Raw genomic sequence first — 18,923 nt, 5'->3', positions numbered from 1 at the left:
AACTTAAAAGCTTTTGCACAGCAAAGGAAACCATAAACAAGACGAAAAGACAACCCTCAGAATGGGAGAAAATATTTGCAAATGAATCATCAGACAAAGGATTAATCTCCAAAATTTACAAGCAGCTCATGCAGCTCAATATCAAAAAAACAACCCAATTGAAAAATGGGCAGAAGACCTAAATAGACATTTCTCAAAGAAGATACACTGATTGCCAACAAACACATGAAAGGATCCTCAACATCACTAATCATTAGAGAAATGCAGATCAAAACCACAATGAGGTATCACCTCACACCGCTCAGAATGGTTGTCATCAAAAACTCTACGAACAGTAAATGCTGGAGAGGGTGTGGAGAAAAGGGAACCCTCTTGCACTGTTGGTGGGAATGTAAATTGATACAGCCACTATGGAGAACAGTATGGAGGTTCCTTAAAAACTAAAAATAGAACTACCGTATGACCCAGCAATCCCACTACTGTGCATATACCCTGAGAAAACCATAATTCAAAAAGAGTAATGTACCACAATATTCATTGCGGCACTATTTACAATAGCCAGGACATGGAAGCAACCTAAGTGTTTGTCGACAGATGAATGGATAAAGAAGATGTGGCACATATGTACAATGGAATATTACTCAGCCATAAAAAAGAAACGAAATTGAGTTATTTGTAATGAGGTGCATGGACCTAGAGTCTGTCATACAGAGTGAAGTTAGTCAGAAAGAGAAAAACGAATACCGTATGCTAACACATATATATGGAATCTAATGAAAAAAAAAGAAGTTCTGATGAACCTAGGGGCAGGACAGGAATAAAGACGCAGATGTAGAGAATGGGCTTGAGGACACGGGGAGTGGGAAGGGTAAGCTTGGGCAAAGTGAGAGAGTAATATTTACATATATACCCTACCAAATGTTAAATAGTTAGCTAGTGGGAAGCAGCTCCATAGCACAGGGAGATCAGCTCGGTGCTTTGTGACCAGCTAGAGAGGTGGAATAGGGAGGGTGGGACGGAGACGCAAGAGGGAGTGGTTATTGTGATATATGTATACATATAGCTGACTTGCTTTGTTATACAGCAGAAATTAATGCAACATTGTAAAGCAATGATATTCCAATTAAGGTGTTAAAAAAATTACGTTATCTAGTTATTCTACAATCTAAGATGCACCTAGGGATTCCTGGCGCTATTTCAGCAGTTCTGAAAACTCCAGAGGTACTTGAGATTACAAATTAGGAGTTCCTGATTTAAGGGGACATCTCTCAAGATGTCACCTGCTACTTTACCTTCCAAATATTCTTTTTTTTTTTGTCTCAAAATGCCTTCAGTATTTTAATGTGAAACTTTTTCTGTGTCCACATTTTGATATAGTGTGCACATCTGCATGAAAATGTGGGGGAGATCATTTTCGAGTATTAAATTAATCTGTCCAATTTGTAAACAAGTTGCTTTTCTACCTTCTTCCAAAATACTGTTTAATGAATTCAAATTTATTACAGTACTATCTGTTGTTTTAGATAAATCCAACATCTGACGTTACCTTTCGACAGGTTTTTTTACACTGTCTAGTGATGAATATTAAAATGGATATTTGAAAATCATTCCTGGAGGCCTAGACAAAAATGAGAATTGCCAGAAGGAAAATCTTCTACCACTCCACTGAAATTGTTCATCTGGCCAGCAATGCCCTCACCCCCCACCTTGCTAAATCCATTCACTTGTTCCCAGCCTTTATCTCACTCGACCTGTCACCAGCATTTTCTACAGTTGATCATATCTTCCTCCTGGATTCACTCTCCTCCTTGGGCCTCTGGGACACACACTGCCTCTAGTTTCTGTCTACATTACAGGCTGTTCCTTTTCAGTGCTGGCTCTTCTTTTCTCCTCCACCTGTTTATGTTGGAGGGACCAGGACTTGCTCAAGACCTCCTTGTTTTCTCTGTCTGTCCCTTCTTCCTAGTGATCTTTTCAGTATCGTAGTGTTGAACCCCATCTACATGCCAAGGACTCCTAAATTTTATACTTCCAGTCCAGATCTACTTCCCCAAATTTAGACCTACATATTTAATTGCTTACTAGATATCTCTACTAGGATGTCTCATAGGCGTTTCATACTTTATAGGTTCAATACCACATCCCTGATCCTACCTCCAGAACCAGCTTCACCTATGTCCTTTTTCATCTTAATGATAACTACATTTAATGAGTTTCTTAGGCAAAGAAGTTGGACTCCTCTGTTTCTCTTATGCCCCACATCAATCCACCAAGGAATCCTAATCCTAATTGTCTGTTCCTTCTCACTACCTCTATTGTCATCACCCTGATATGAGGTACCATCATCTCTTCCCTACATCATTACAGCAGCCTCCTACCTGGTCTTCCCGCTGCTACCCTTGCCTTCTTGGAGTCTGTTCTCCAAGTAGCTGTCAGAATGATTTTTTTTTTTTTTTTGATGTATAAATCAGATCATGTCACTCCAAAATCTGCCAGTGATTCCTCATTCCCCTTGGCATAAAAGTCAAAGCTCTTGAATGGCCAAAGAGCCCTACATTTTCTGGGTAGCTATTACCTCTTTGACTTTACTTCTTGTTTCTTTTAGTCCGTTCTCAAAATATACCAGACACACCCCACTTTAGTATCTTTGCACTGGCTGGATGTCTTCATCTCCTATGAGTTTTTCTTCAAGTGTGACCTTCTCAGTGAACCTTTGCTCAAATGCAGTCTTCTCAATGAACCTTCTAAGTGAAGCCAATGCTGATGACTTTAATTAAAATGGCAAAATAATGCATTCTAGCATTCCCAATCCCCATTATGCTGCTTTTTGTTGTTGTTTTTGATGGCACTTATTACCTTCTAATAAACTGTATAATTCACCCTGCTCAAATTCAAGTTCTCATACGAAGGTTCCTTGCCAGTTTGATTCACTGATGTATCTTAATGCATATTACCATGTCTGGTACATCGTAGGCACTCAACAAATATTGAATGAATGAATATATACATATTTAATGTATGCAAATCAAACTTTCACTTTTAAATTTATGCTAAATTCCTACCTATTCACCAATTTGTCAATTTGAGTAATAAATATTATGGGTCTCCTATATATCTAAAAGCCTATATCTGTTGCTTGAGGGAAAAATTTTAAAGTATGTAAGTGATCCACTTAACTATTAGAGAGGTAAGATGGTGTAGCAGGTTGGGTTCCCCAGGAAGCAGATCCAAAGGTGGAGATTAGTGTGTGGGAAGTCGGTGGGGCTGTGCTCTTCTGGAAGGGAACAGAAGGAAGTAGGATAGGGCAAAGGAGAGAAGTCAAGCTATGAAGCAGTTTCAGTAAAAGCCTCAGTTGACCCACACACAGGAGTTCTTAGAATGGAGTTATCTCCTTTGGAATGAGAGGCTCTGGTCCTTATATCCCCTCAAAGACTAGTCATTGAAAAGAGGCACCATAATAAAGTTGGCATGACCTTGGGAGAGGCACCCCTCATCTGCTGAGGCCATTCCTGAGGGAACTGGTGTCTGAGAGCTGTCTGCAGACATCACTCCCAGAAGCAGGATTAGTCGATTCTCAATTCTTAAAGGTGGATTTAGATGGTGCATCAGAGCACATAGCACAGACAGGAATGCAACTAACTACAACATGTGGTAGAAAGTGACAATGTCTTAAGTTTTATAAAGGGACTGTAGATAAACATTATTTATAATACTAAAACTTGAAACTACTTAAATGTTTAATAAGAAGTGACTGGTCAGATAAATTATGGAATAGCCAATCAAGAGAAGGTTGTGCCGATATTAAATATCATGCCCTTAAAAATATTTAAGGAAATGTGAAATATGTAGTAAATGGTGCTAAGAAAAGAAAGGGGCAAAATTATATAAATTGGACAAATACTTACAGACATTCTTTAAAGGCTGGAGGGAAATGCACGACATCAAAAGAGTGATCACTTCTGAATGGGGTAATGGTGATCTGTTATTTTCTTCTTTTCTGTTTTTTCACATCTTGTATAATGAAAGTGTATTTGCTTTTATAATCGTATAAATAACTTCTTAAAGAGGGATATAATAAAATATACTATTTTCTTTCTATTTTCAGATATTTACATCCAGAAGGATTGCCCTCTGACTATACAATCAGTTTTCTATTCCGGATTCTTCCTGATACTCCAGAGGAGCCATTTGCTCTTTGGGAGATTTTAAATAAAAATTCTGACCCATTGGTTGGAGTCATTTTAGATAGTAAGTATATTTATTTATAAAACGTTTGCACACACATGTATGAGTAATGTATGTGGCATGTCATCTTGCCTGGTTTGTGTGTATTGTAGAGTAACTCACTTATTTTAAGCTATTTGTAAATACTAATAATGGACTATGTGATAGTTGATTCATTCATTTATCTACTCATTCTTTCAACAAATATTCATCGAGTTCCTACTATTTGCCAACGCCAGGCTCTGGGATTCAGTAGTGAGCAAGGTGGAGAAAGACAATTCCTGAGACTGCGGGAAGAGCATGCAACTTGATGCAGAGGAGGATGAGTGGGAGGGGTGGGATCTGAAGTCACTTTTCCTATATGGATATGATAAGTGTAAGATGCCTCTTTTGGGTTCCTGGGCCCAATTCCAACATGTGTGTTGGGTGTGGGGGGTGGAGGAGAGGCTCCCACACAACACCAAGCAATTCTTGGACACCAGCAGAGTATCTGAGAATTCAACTCCAATCTGACACTATTTACCAGAGGTAGCATCAGATTCCACAGGTTGAGGGCTTGTTCCTATAAGACTGCCCTCCTCCCCCTCCATTTCAGCCACCAGTGGCAAGCTCAGGCTGCTACCAGCTACGAATTGGAGGTTCTGACAACCCGCTCCAGCTCAGGATGTCAACTGAAAGTCCAGATTTTTACCTGTACTTCTGACCCACAGTCTATAAATCAGAGGTTCCCACAACTTCCTCCTCAGGTTCAATTAATTTGCTAGAGTGGCTCACAGAACTCAGAGAAGCATTTTACATACTAGATTACCAGTCTATTATAAAAGGATATAACTCAGGAGCAAGGCATAGGGAAGAGGTGGGGAGCTTCCATGCCCTCCCCACCTGCACCACTCTCCCAGCACCTCCATATGTTTACCAAGCTGGAAATTCTCTGAACCCCATCCTTTTGGGTTTTTATGGATGCTTATTACATAGGAATGATTGATTAACTCACTGGCCATTGGCAATTGAACTCAGTCTCCACCCCCTCTCCCCTCCCTAGAAGTTGGAGGGGGTAGGGGGACTGAAAGATCTAACCCTCTTGTCACATGACTGGTTCTCCAGGCAACCAGCCCTTATCCTTAGGTTACCTAAGGGCTTTCCAAAAGCCACTGTATTAACATAACAAAAGGCACATTTTTTGTTCTTACCACAGGAAATTCCAAGGGTTTTAGGAGCTGCAAGGCAGGAACCCTAGACAAAGACCAAGTATATATGAGAAATATATTTTGGTCATCTGAATAACAAATATATATTTCTTTTAAGTCACAATGTTGCAATGCCTCTTTCATATCCTAGAGAAAAATGTCAGATTGGCAGCAGCATGTTTTGGGAAGAATTCTGGGATGGAGATATAAAATTGAAAGTTGCATATGTGAGATCATCTAGAGAGTAAGTCCAGAAAGAAAAGAGAATAGTTGTGAATGAGAAATTCCATTGTTAGGAGATTGGAAAGTTGAGGAGGAAAAAACAAAGGAAAGTTCTTAACCTTTACTCTTGGATGTCACAAATGATTATCACATAAGAGAATTATCAAGTTTTTGGTTAATGTCCCTGAGTTTTCTAAATATATTTTTAGTTTAGGATCCCAGTCAATCTGGGAATGAAGATTTGGTGGTTATTGTTAGGTATTAACTTGAACATTTGGATAAGAAAAGTATTTTAAGCTATTTCCAACTACTATTTGTTAAAGGACATTTCAGTACATGGAAATAAATCAACAACTAAACATTGTGAAAGCATTTTGTATTGATTTTGAAACTAAGGGAAAGCTGTAGATTAAAAACGTGTAAATTGCTAACTCTATATACAACCAGGACTTGAAAACAAAGAAGTCTCTTGAAATGATTAATACTTACTTGCTCCTTTAGAAAGCAGAATGAAAAATTTAATTGTAACCGGGGAATGAATTAGTGAGAAAAATGTTCTCTCTCTTTTTTTTTTTTAATTTTATTTATTTATTATTTATATATTTTTGGCTGTGTTGGGTCTTCGTTTCTGTGCGTGGGCTTTCTCTAGTTGCAGCGAGCGGGGGCCACTCTTAATCGCGGTGTGCGGGCCTCTCACTGTCGCGGCCTCTCTTGTTGCGGAACACAAGCTCCAGACGCGCAGGCTCAGTAGTTGTGGCTCACGGGCCTAGTTGCTCCTCAGCATGTGGGATCTTCCCAGACCAGGGCTCGAACCCGTGTCCCCTGCATTGGCAGGCAGACTCTCAACCACTGCGCCACCAGGGAAGCCCCCTCTCTTTTTGTAATAAAATATTCCTTGTAACATGAAGTACTCAAGAGTAGGAAGGTTCTTTTTTACTTGTTTGTTTGTTCATAATAAAAGACACGCTGAAATATCACTATTTTGGGGCAGTGTAAGTTACATGTCCTGGGAAAACTGGTTGTTTCAGTGGTTAAATAAGGCAAAGAGTCTGGTTTTTATTTCTTAAGATTTTGTTACCGAGTTAAGTTGTATGAACCCTGCTCGGGGCCTAGCCTGGCCCATGCTCTCTGCCTTGGAGGAGGAGTGTTCTTTTTCCTTTCGGGTTTAAGTAGGTGGATAGCAAAACCGAAGCCGAGATTGACACAGCACTAGCTTTTATTCAGTGGCTAAAGAAAGGAGAAGTGGGAACTAAGTTCACAGATCAACTTCTCACCCACCTGAGGAGAGAGATTTTTTTTTTTTTTAAACATCTTTATTGGAGTATAATTGCTTTACAATGGTATGTTAGTTTCTGCTTTATAACAAAGTGAATCCGTTATACATATACATATATCCCCATATCTTCTCCCTCTTGTGTCTCCCTCCCATCCTCCCTATCCCACCCCTCTAGGTGGTCACAAAGTTCCGAGGTGATCTCCCTGTGCTATGCGGCTGCTTCCCACTAGCTATCTATTTTACATTTGGTAGTATATATATGTCCATGTCACTCTCTCACTTTGTCCCAGCTTACCCTTCCCCACCCTGTGCCCTCAAGTCCATTCTCTACGTCTGCGTCTTTATTCCTGTCCTGCCCTTAGGTTCTTCAGAACCACCTTTTTTTTTTTTCTAGATTCCATATATATGTGTTAGCATACGGTATTTGTTTTTCTCTTTCTGACTTACTTCATTCTGTATGACAGACTCTAGGTCCATCCACCTCACTACAAGTAACTCAATTTCTTTTCTTTTTATGGCTGAGTAATATTCCATTGTATATATGTGCCACATCTTCTTTATCCATTCATCTGTTGATGGACACTTAGGTTGTTTCCATGTCCTGGCTATTGTAAATAGAGCTGCAGTGAACATTGTGGTACATGTCTCTTTCTGAATTATGGTTTTCTCAGGGTATATGCCCAGTAGTGGGATTGCTGGGTCATATGGTAGTTCTATTTTTAGTTTTTTAAGGAACCTCCATACTGTTCTCCATAGTGGCTGTATCAATTTACATTCCCACCAACAGTGCAAGAGGGTTCCCTTTTCTCCACACCCTCTCCAGCATTTATTGTTTGTAGATTTTTTCATGAAGGCCATTCTGATTGGTATGAGGTGATTTAATGTTAAAGAGTAAAGACAAAGAGAGGAGGAGTGAGGCTGATGATGGGGAAGCATATGCATTAGTCTACCAGGGAAGGGGCAGGGCTTTTTCCAAGGGACTGAGGTGCCACCTCCTTTTTATCCTTTTTTGGTCCTTAATGGCTGCCAGTAAGTAGGTGTAGGTAACATGCTAAAGTAGTAAATCACCGTATAATGGGACTCAAGGTCTGTTGGAGGTCAGATTTATCATCATCTTGGTCCCAGCTGGTTCCATCTGTTTTTTTGTGTTTTTTGTTTTTTTGTACTTTCCTTTCTTACCTCTGGACCTTTTAACTTAAAAATTTATGTTCACTCCTGCTAAAGGTGGAGGGTTGACAGCTTTTGAGCACGGGCATTCCTGCCAAAGGTGCGGGTTAGACGGTTGATGGGTTTTGAGCAAAGATCTGGAGCAGCTCTGGCAACAATTTGATTAACTTCATTTTTCCTTTTTGTCTGCCTCTACTTCCAACTTCAGACAACCATCTCCCAAAAGCGTAGTGGGAATGGGAGTATAGGCAAGGAACTACAGAGGAACAATATATGTCAGGGTCCTTGCCTCATCACCATCACTACATGGTTAAGTTAGTTAATCTGGCCAATTGAAAGCCTGGGGCAACCCAAGGACTATAGGTCATTTCCTTACCTACTCGTCACTTTGTCCTAAACAAACCCTGAAGACAGAGGTTACATTATTTTGAGTTGACTTTTTAAAAAATTACCCATTTTAATACTTTCTCAAACGTTTTTATTTTCCTTTGTTTGATTAGATGGTGGGAAAACCCTAACATATTTCAACCATGACTACAGTGGGGATTTTCAAACTGTTACTTTTGAAGGACCTGAAATTAGGAAAATTTTCTATGGAAGCTTTCACAAGGTGAGTAATGCCTTGTATACATATATTCTTTATTCTATTTGCTGTGGGCCAAGCAACAGAAGATAGTACAACAAAAAATCCATAGAGCTTTGGATCTCATACTTCACCTGAAGTAAGAATTACCTGTGGGGCTTGTAAACAATGCCCCGACATTCTGATTTGGTAGTTCTGGGATGGGACCCTAAAATGTACATTTTTATCCAGTACCCCAGGGGATATTGATAGTGTCAGAAGGAAGATATTTTCCTCTATCCTTCTAGGTTCCTCTAGCTGGCCTAAGAATTAAATTGACATGAGACAGATTAACGGGAAAAACTCAAACAAAAGTTTAATAACATGTATACACGGGAGAGACCCAGGAAAAAATAGCCGAAAGCTTCACCTTAAATACCATCTTCAGCTAAAGACAAAAGAGGATTTTGCGGGTGGTAGTCTGGGACTTCAAAGGGAAGGAAGGTAATTCACATGGAGATGGAAAAGCAAATGTTTGGTAAATAAATATTTGCTGGGCCTGCAGAAACAATGGGACACAGATTTTCCCCCACCATACCTAGCCTATATTCTTTGCAGATATCTCTGGTGATAGCTCTGTTCTGAGAACAGCACTTCTGTCTACATCCTTTTAGGCAGTTAGAAGGAAGGTCAAAGTTTCTTCCTGAGTCTTTTGGGCCTTGATTGTTTTCATCTTGAAACGATCCGCATACCAAAGAGACATTTTGGGATGGCAAATTTTGGTGCCCTACCACAGAAGTGGTCCAGGTTCTTACTTTGAGGAACCATGTAGTAGAGGGTACTGTATTATTTAGCAGATAGTTGTTAGTTCACTACATTATGTATGATGTAGGAAGGATTGCTGGTCTACCTGGCCACCAATATAGATAAATACCAGCAGCCAAATCATGTTGAAAGATGTAGACAGATTGCACTGAGACATATATATATATATATATATATATATATATATATATATACAGACAACCCATCACTGCCATTATATAAGTTACCCGGAGGAAGCTGGTAAAACCTGACTTTAGTTGTTCTTATTTTAACCTGGCACTTGTGATAGAACTCTGTTCATTCACATTTCACATCTCTGAAACACTTCGTTTTGGTGATCACTGGAGTAGACATGCTTCCTTCCAAACTTTACTGTTTCCTTTGTGTTTAGTGAATAATCCCGCTGATCTCTGGGCTGTTAAGGAATGCAACACCAAGAGTTCCAGAGAGCAGAGAATTTACTAAGTGGTGCTGCAAAAAGCTTTGCCTCTTAATCATGCCCTTCTTGTCCTGTCAGAGGGAGGGAAGGGCTGTTGCAAAGCAGTCTTCATCTTGGCTTCTGTCTCCTGATGTAGAATGTGGTCAGATCTATCTAATCTACACAACTTTGCTACTTTCTGGGGTTTTGAATACCATAACTGTATAAGAACAATTGCATAACAAAATTCTGACTCTTTTTTGCATAAGAAAAGTTGCATAAAAATGGGTTTTTTTTTTTTCTGGTTTAATAGGACTGTGCAACCAGAAGTACAAGGTATCTTAAAAACACATGAGATGCAGATGATTTATTAGTTCATGGTTCAAAATAGTCCCATTAGCATTTCTTTGGAATTATTGTCATTTATTTACCAACTTCGTCTAGACGTGATTCTTTTCTTGGTTAGGCAGAGTCAGTCACAAAGTAGCCAAGAAATATTACGGGGGAAATGAAAAGCATGTGAGATTTCATTAGTGTTTAAAAAAAAAACAACAACATAGAGATGGTAACTGAATGTGGGACAATCATGGAAATGGTCAAAGTAGAACCTTTTTCCTTAAGCAAAACACATAGTGACAGGATTCCTTCTTTTCTCCTCCATACTTTTTGGTGATGAGTCATGCAATTATGTAAATTTGGTTGACATTTTCTCCTGCTTCTTACCTTCTAAAACATCTTTACTTTTATCAGCTACATGTTGTTGTCAGCAAGACTTTGGCCAGAGTGGTTATTGACTGCAAGCAAGTGGGTGAGAAGGCAATAAATGCATCGTCTAATATCACATTAGATGGTGCCGAAGTCCTAGGGAGAATGGTTAGATCAAGAGGACCAAATGGAAACTCTGCACCAGTAAGTGGATAAATAAGTGAACCTGTGTTACTGTTAAAGAAAAAAATCCTCTTGAAATATAATTATCTATCTTCCAGGGGAAAAATTTGGTAAAGGGACGGATGGAGGGAGGGCTGGATGAATGATAGATTGATGAATAGATAAACAAGTAGATAATGGCCTCTTCAAATGAATTAAAACATGAACGTTCAAAGCTCTTGCAATATGCTTCTGCTATATTATAAGGAGAATGCTCCAGGAATTAGACTAGTTTGTTTTCTAAATGGATTTTAAAATTCAAATAGTAAAATATTCATATTTTAAAATTCAAATAAAATATTGTGGCATAAATGGTTTGTTAATGAGAATCAAAACTGTAAATGAACCTCATTTACATAAGCAGATACAAATCCAAATAAAATATGTTATTATTATACACAGGAAATTGACATAAGTCTCTCATTTGGGTTAGATTTGGGCATTTTAAAACTAGATTCTTGCTATTGCTAATGTAAAATTAACCCTTTAATTGTTAATAGTTATTTAAATAACAAATCATTCTAAGATATATTTTTCATCATACAACATGGAGTTTCAGACGAGGAGATTTCGAATTGTCAAAGAAATCACATTCCCTTCAGTCACTACCCACAAAAAAGATCAGTGTACACAAGCTTTTGTTTTAACACCACACATTCACAGCTAATTAGTAACATTCTCTAATTTGAGTCATTCTATAATTAGAATCAATTAGCCTGGAGGGAATTTTATTCTTGTAAGCAATTCCAAATGTTCAAATCTACACTTCTCTTCTGTGTAGCAGAATAATCAGGTTAATTATGATTCGCTCTTATTGTCTTATGTTTTCAGAGATCTGTAGAACTAGCCAGCTATATGGAATTTTGGAAAGACCTGGTGATTCTCAAAGTGTTTTTAAGCTGAAATCACTTAGTACAAATGAAATCTTCTAGTATATCAAATAAATGAGTATGATTAAAACACACCCATGTTGATTGAATGGGAGAGGGGACATGGGGTAGCAGGTGCTGCCATCCTCCAATGGTCCCTAAGGGCGCTTTGAGGAACACAGTTCTAATTCCTCTCCTCTAGTATAACCCCTTCACTTTATATACCAGGAAACAGTCCCAGAGTGGTGAGGGAATTTACTTTGGGACAGTTTGCTGTTTCATGGCATTTCTCTTTGTGGTAACAATAGATATGAAATCCTTGTGTACAATCAAGGTATATTGACGCTTTCAGATCTTCATAGATGTGTGCTAATTAGTTTAACACTTAGCTTTGAAGTATCTTTAAAAGTACTTTTGTTTCTACTTTGCTTTGGAGAACTATGGATTAGATGTTTGAAAAGAGGGAATATAACAGCTATGGAAGGCTCTTTTGTTTTCAGTTGTGGTAAGAGACTTTTAAGAATGTTTACATGATATTGAGGAGTTATCTCCTCTTAATATGTGGTATTCCATGTGGATTAAGAAACATTTCACCTCTGCTTCATGGAAGATACTTTTAGGATAGCACACTTCAGAATTTACAAGGCTCCAGAATTGGCAAACTACGGATACCTTGTATGGATAAATGGATGTATATAGATGGATGCTTAGAAGGATGAATGAATAGACTCTAATTTAAGAAAGAGAAACAATTCCAGGTGGATGAGATTATGGCCCATATCACTTAGTACTATCATTATTTTTTTATTTTAGACACAATGCATATAAAATCCCTGACACTTAGTAACCATTCAATGAAGAGCAGCTATTTTTATTGAAGAATGTCAACCATACCTTTTCCATCTCACCTTTTCTAAACCTCTAGTACTTGCTTAACCCTTGGTTATTTGTAGTCATATATTATTTTCTTGCTCTTTCATATAACTGCATTTCACTTCTCTAGCCAGAGTATAAACCCCTCAAAACAGAAACCACGTCTTGGTCTTCATTTGCAACGACCCACGTCTACCCTACATCACAGTATCTAATAAATTCGTATGAACAGAGTACTTTCTCAAGAAACATTTGATAGGAATTAAATAGGAAGTCATCTATTTGAATTGTATCATGTCTTTTCTTAAAATGTTTTGCATATATAGTATTCCATGTGTGGTATTGACAACAGTCCACTAATATATATCATACCATCTCCTAATTGTAATTCATACTTTACAACTACAGTTTTATAATTACAGTTACAAATTAATTGTATTTCAAATTACGCTCTACGTAGTAATTTTACTCCAATTGTGTGACCAATTAAATATTAAAGAATTTATTTCTGAAAGCAAAAATGACTGTAGGTGTCAGGCCTACTGGTGATAAATCTTTACTTTTGACCATGAAAGAAACAGAGCACCCTCTGTGGTAACTTCCACCCAGTAGGAGACAAAGGGCAATTTATAGAAGTCAATCATTAAAGAGTTCTTTGTAAGCCTAGTAGGAAAAAAGTTGTAGCTTTTGCTAGAATCTAGAAGTCTACAAAGGATTAGTAAATAGATTTTTAGTCTACCCACTTATTGAGGAATTTGATTATGTTGAAATGGATGATATTAGAGTAGATCTCAAGAATGTGATTGAAAACTCACTTGCTTTTTTGGGTTATTACTTAACTGTTTCAGGTCAAAGCAAGAGAGAAGCTTCAGTCTTCAGTTCTCAATTTAGAAATCATACATTGCTAATATAATCTTGATATACATATGCAAAAGGGAATGTGTAATGTGCAAGTTTTGGGTCATTCCAGCAGGGGTAATTATCATCTAAGAGGGATGAATAGTTTATAGGTAAGCATTCCCTGGCAAATTCAGCAATGATTCAAAAAATGCCAAGTGATAGAACTCTAAATTATCAGTCTTTAAAGACTACAGGTTTTTTTAAACCAAAGTTGAGTGGAGGAGAGATTAATGGATTTAGAGATATAGTAACTACTGTATTGAAATTACTCATATTCATAATAAAAACAACTTGCGTTCAGCAATGCAAGATTTTACAGGCAGCAAAAGTCCCTAGTGAGACTAAACTAATAGGCAGGCTTAATTTAGCCGTCAAAACACACCTGGGAAGAAACTTAACAACTGTGCTTCTCCTTTCCAATATTCTTTCTCCTGAGAAGTTTCTTCTACCTTTTCTGATACCTAATGAAATTATCATGCTGCCAATCAGAGGGGATTCAAGAAAAAATTTGAGCTTCTGGCATTGATTATGTTTGTTAGTGTCTTTTTTCCACCTTTTCAAATCTAACACTTATATAATTATACAACTGACATTTATTTAGCCCTCTGATGTGTAAATAAAGACAAATACAAGTTATGTTATGGAGTTTTTAGTAATTTTATTTAGAGTTAAAGCTTTTATGTAGGAATCAATAGTAGACTAGTCAATGATCCTCTAGAAACAAGTGTTTTTAAATTGCAAGGAAATGGTTGTGTTTTCACTGGATTGTATCTTTTATTCCTTAAAATGATGATAGTGGCTAACAGTTATTGCCTACTATGGACTAGGCAGTGTGAACATTTCTGAGATTATCTCGTTTAATCCTCCAATAACCCTAGAAAGAGATACTTATTATTATCCCCATTTTATAGATGCAGAAACTGAGACTTGAATAAGTTAGGGAGGAATCCCCTTTCAAAAGTGAGGAAAGTGAGATATGAGATTGTATCTGAGTTGCATGTGGTTACGCAATTTCCATTCTGAGCTCTTTTCCCTTGGGTCAGACGGATTATGATAGAACTTAAGGCAGAGGAGGGAATCTGGTCTGTAACAGTGACCATATGCCCTGTCTATTCACTGGCAAGTTCAAAAACTCACCATTATTTGAATTACAACCTTGAAATAAACGTGATCAAAATGTTCCCCCCGAGCATGTCTACACCTAAACATTCTAATTACTACCAACAACTACAACAGCTGTTCCTTTTCATCTCCTGATTGAATGGTGCCATCATGGTTTCCCTTAAATTCAGTAAGCTGATGGCGAGCAAGTAAAAACACCCTGTTCAATAGGTGACGAGTGGTAAATGCTTAATAAATCTTAGTTTGGAAGTGGAATCAATCAAATTTACACACCAATTTAAAAGCAGAAGATGACCTAGGTCCTCAGGACTCTTTCTCCTATGTTCTCGGGCAATGTAAAGCTCTCTAAATATTTGTATAAGTTCAGGTACAGCTTGACTTCAAATTATAAGCTTAAAAATGTTATACTGGAAAAAAAATCATCAGATGAAAACTGGTACTGAGTGGAAAGTTGAGCCAGGAGTACATTTTAATTTCCATTCACAGATCACAGTGACTCAACTGCCAAGAAATATTTTAATCTTATTTTCATGCTAACATCTGACCCCAAATGACTTGCCTTTTGTGCTACACCCAAACAAAAATGTCCAGTAATGAAAAAGTGTTTGTAATTGTCTAAGTATTCCCTTGAAAGAGATTATAAAAAGAGAAAGTGGGAGGATACTTTTTTTTTTTTGGCCAGATATTTTTTTTCATAATGTTCAGTCAGTTACAAAGGAAAAAAGTTGCAGAAGTAAAATCGGGCTGCCTCTTAGTCACTTGAAGTATGATTTATTTTGAACCATATTGTCTTGCACTTTTAGGCACTCAAATATAAGATCTTTGGACATGTCATCTCTGTAATGTTTCCTCCATAATTTGTATAAATGTGTGTGTAATTGCTTCTGGAATAAAAGCCAGATTTTTAAAGAACAATCCCCAGAAATGTGCCTTGGAAAAGAAGTCTCTAAATAAAGGCTGAGGAATCTAAACTATTACGAATGCAAAACAATTATGAATAAATTTGTTGTACTCACACAAAAAAGGCTGCTGACTTCATCTAACTAGAAAAAGAAAAGACAGCCCACAAGCATTCTTCAAATGATAGTATCAGCCTCATTCAGCATTTAGTAGGTATTGGACCTCTTGAATAAATAAAATGAACTCATAAGAATCTCAGTAGTTCAGTAGGGTAGGGGAATTTTAGCCAAAGGTTTGTATGGAGACATTATACTGTTATAGGTGATTGGGCAGTGAATGTTTATTTGAAAAACTTCAAGAAAGCCTGGTATATCCTGGGACTAGTAAAAAGCTTTTGCTTTAAATAAATCTTTCCATTCACTAAAATGTGTTCACACTGAGGGCTCTATTCAGAACTGGAAAATTTCTGAATGGATGAATGACTTACAGAATTAACTGACTCTATCTAATGCTGTCATAATGGGACCCATTTAATAAATGTCCCCAGATAAATGGCATTGTCAGCTTAGGCTGGGGTATCTACATTTTAAACGTTAGACCAATGATCTGTTCACTGCAAAATAAGCCACAAGAAAATGAGGTGTGCTGTTCAAATCCCAGCCAGAATTCAGCTTTCAACATGAGCTTAAATTACTTTGACTTTTTCGTCCCAAGTCCTAATTTACAGAATGGGGTTGACAGTACTATTATCATACCTCACAGTGGTGACTGAAAGATTAAATGATGTAGGCAAAGTACTTAGGATAGTGCCTGGCACATAGTCAGCTTTTCAACAAGTGTTTGCTGCTATTGTTATTTGCTGAGATTTTTCTCAACCAAAACATTGATTACTGGGGACACAAACTACTGTTACATTTCTTCTCTCAATACTGCATCTCTTTCATTTTCATTCTGCTATTTTGGCCTCTGTATTATATACTCCTACAGCTTAAAGATCAATTATAAAAGAGCTTTTGTACATGTTACATTAAAATAATATTTATTATTTATAACTGTATTCTGGGAACTGTTCTAAGTATTTCCCTTTATGAGTTCATTTTATTGTTATGGCTACTATTATTACTCTAATGAATAGCTACTATTGAATAGCTACTATTATTATTTTTTTTTTTTAATTTTTATTTATTTATTTATGGCTGTGTTGGGTCTTCGTTTCTGTGCGAGGGCTCTCTCTAGTTGCGGCAAGCGGGGGCCACTCTTCATCGCGGTGCGCGGGCCTCTCACTGTCGCGGCCTCTCTTGTTGCGGAGCACAGGCTCCAGACGCATAGGCTCAGCAGTTGTGGCTCACGGGCCTAGTTGCTCCGCGGTATGTGGGATCCTCCCAGACCAGGGCTCGAACCCCTGTCCCCTGCATTGGCAGGCAGATTCTCAACCACTGCGCCACCAGGGAAGCCCAATAGCTACTATTATTATCCTAATTTTATAGGTAAGGAAAATTGAGACTCCAACGCATTAAATAATTTGTTTAAAGTGGCTTAGCTTGTGAGTGGATTTCACCCAGGCAGCCTAGCTCCGTAGCCTCCTAATCCCTATGCTTCTTGAAATATCTTTGTTGCTATTGTTGTTTATGAAAATCAGCAGCCGTGTTCTCTAAAAATGCTTTAATTTTAAAAACCTAATTTTTTAATGGTCATAATTTTGTTGTATGGTTGCCCTGAGCAGACTTAAATATCATACCCTTTGGGAAAAAAAACTTTTTAATACAGGAAAAAAAAAAAAGAATAGTGAATCATGCAGTATTTCTTCAAATAACACAGTGATTTTATATTGAAAAAAGAAAACAGGATGTCTTGATTTATGGATCTGCTTTCAAAATTTGTGTCATTTTATGAATCTTGCAAAACTCACTTGGGGAAGGATGTTTGCAGCAAGGCACAATTCTTCCTGGGTGTAACAAGAGAAAGCCTGACTTCATTTTCTTTACTGTCAGATAGGGCAGGCTCTTTTTGTGATGCTGGAAGCATTGCTAGTAACCTATTTCAGTCATACCAACTACTTGAGTATTCTCATCTTCATCCAGCGGACCCTTGACAGGGATGAGAGAAAATAAGGCACCAAGAGTTTCCAGCTTTTGCTGAAAACACCACTTGCTGAAGGAGAGTTACAGATTTAAAATGCAAAGAATTTCATCCTTCTCCCAGCTCTGTAATTGATGACACTTTTTTCTTTTTTTTTTTTAAATGGAAGTATGGTTGATTTACAATGTTGTGTTAGTTTCAGGTGTACAGCAAAGTGATTCAGTTATAGCTAGCTAGCTAGCTAGCTAGCTAGCTAGCTAATGTCTATTCTTTTTCAGATTCTTTTCCATTACAGGTTATTATAAGATACTGAATATAGTTCCCTGTGCCATACAGTAGATCCTTGTTGTTTATTTTATATGTAGTAGTGTGTATCTATTAATACCAAACTCCTGATGATATTCAATATTTGAAAATAATATAGGAAGAAATATAGTATTAGAAATGGTTGCGTCATGAAGCTAGTGTGAGCCCTTAATGATATTATAATGATGTTTCTAAATATTTCAAAATATACATTAACTTGTTTTCAACATAAATGAGTAGAACAAGGCTGTCTAAATATTTATGGTGTGATCAATGGCTTAAATAAAAATACACTTAGCACAGGTTCTCACAATACCGTATGTGAGTCTGTCATGACACCACATTGTAAACAGTATTTATGTGTCTGTCTCTTACTCCCTATAAATTCTTTGAGGGCAGAACTCTGGTTTTTTTCGTTTTCATATCCTAAAGGAGGTCTACATGGTATCTGGCTTGCATTATGCACTAAAAAAAAAGTGGCCAAATATATGCATGAATGATGAAAGTCAGAATTAATTCAACAAGTCTTCATCATGAATACCTGCCACATGTTTTCACAAGTTTTTTTTTTTTGGCCGCACGGCGTGACACGTGGAATCTTAGTTCCCCGACAAGGGATCGAACCCATGCCCCCTGCAGTGGAAGCATGGAGTCCTAACCACTGGACCACCAGGGAATTCTCTACCTGCCACATGTTATGATAGGGGGCACAAAGATGAATAAGTGGTTCTATGTTCTTTGATGACCTCCCAGTCTGAGGAGAAGAAAATATAAATAATTGTACTGTATGGTGGGACATATGCTATAAAAGATGTATGGAGCATTGTGGGATTACAGAGGCACTTGGAGTGACTGTGATGGGAGGCCAGGGAGGATTTCAACAGAGGCACTAAGCTTTTTTAGGTAGAGACGGAAGGAGGAATTGTGCTAAATAAGGGGGTTTGGATGGTGGATGGAGTCACTACTGACAAGAATCTTAAATCACTGTATGTTTGAGGAACAAAGATTGATATTGTTAGAATGACTTTTTAATTTATTCACTGTAATATTATGTTATAAATGTATT

At 37.6% G+C, this 18,923-nt stretch overlaps 1 protein-coding gene across 5 annotated transcripts in view; it reads left to right on the top strand.

The window, feature by feature from the left end:
- The window catches only part of COL14A1 (collagen type XIV alpha 1 chain), a 242,075-nt gene that overhangs the window by 153,491 nt on the left and 69,661 nt on the right, over positions 1-18,923 (top strand). For all 5 annotated transcript variants that reach the window (XM_082364190.1, XM_082364193.1, XM_082364191.1 and 2 more), the window contains exons 32-34: positions 4,106-4,248; positions 8,577-8,686; positions 10,632-10,790. In XM_082364190.1, coding sequence (XP_082220316.1) covers positions 4,106-4,248; positions 8,577-8,686; positions 10,632-10,790 — 412 coding nt within the window. The remainder of the gene's footprint in view (positions 1-4,105; positions 4,249-8,576; positions 8,687-10,631; positions 10,791-18,923) is intronic.

Source organism: Balaenoptera borealis (genome assembly GCF_965194805.1).
Source record: "Balaenoptera borealis genome assembly, chromosome: 17".
NCBI classification, from domain to species: domain Eukaryota; kingdom Metazoa; phylum Chordata; class Mammalia; order Artiodactyla; family Balaenopteridae; genus Balaenoptera; species Balaenoptera borealis.
Note: the sequence above shows the minus strand (reverse complement) of the source record. Positions and strands in the feature narration are given on the sequence as shown.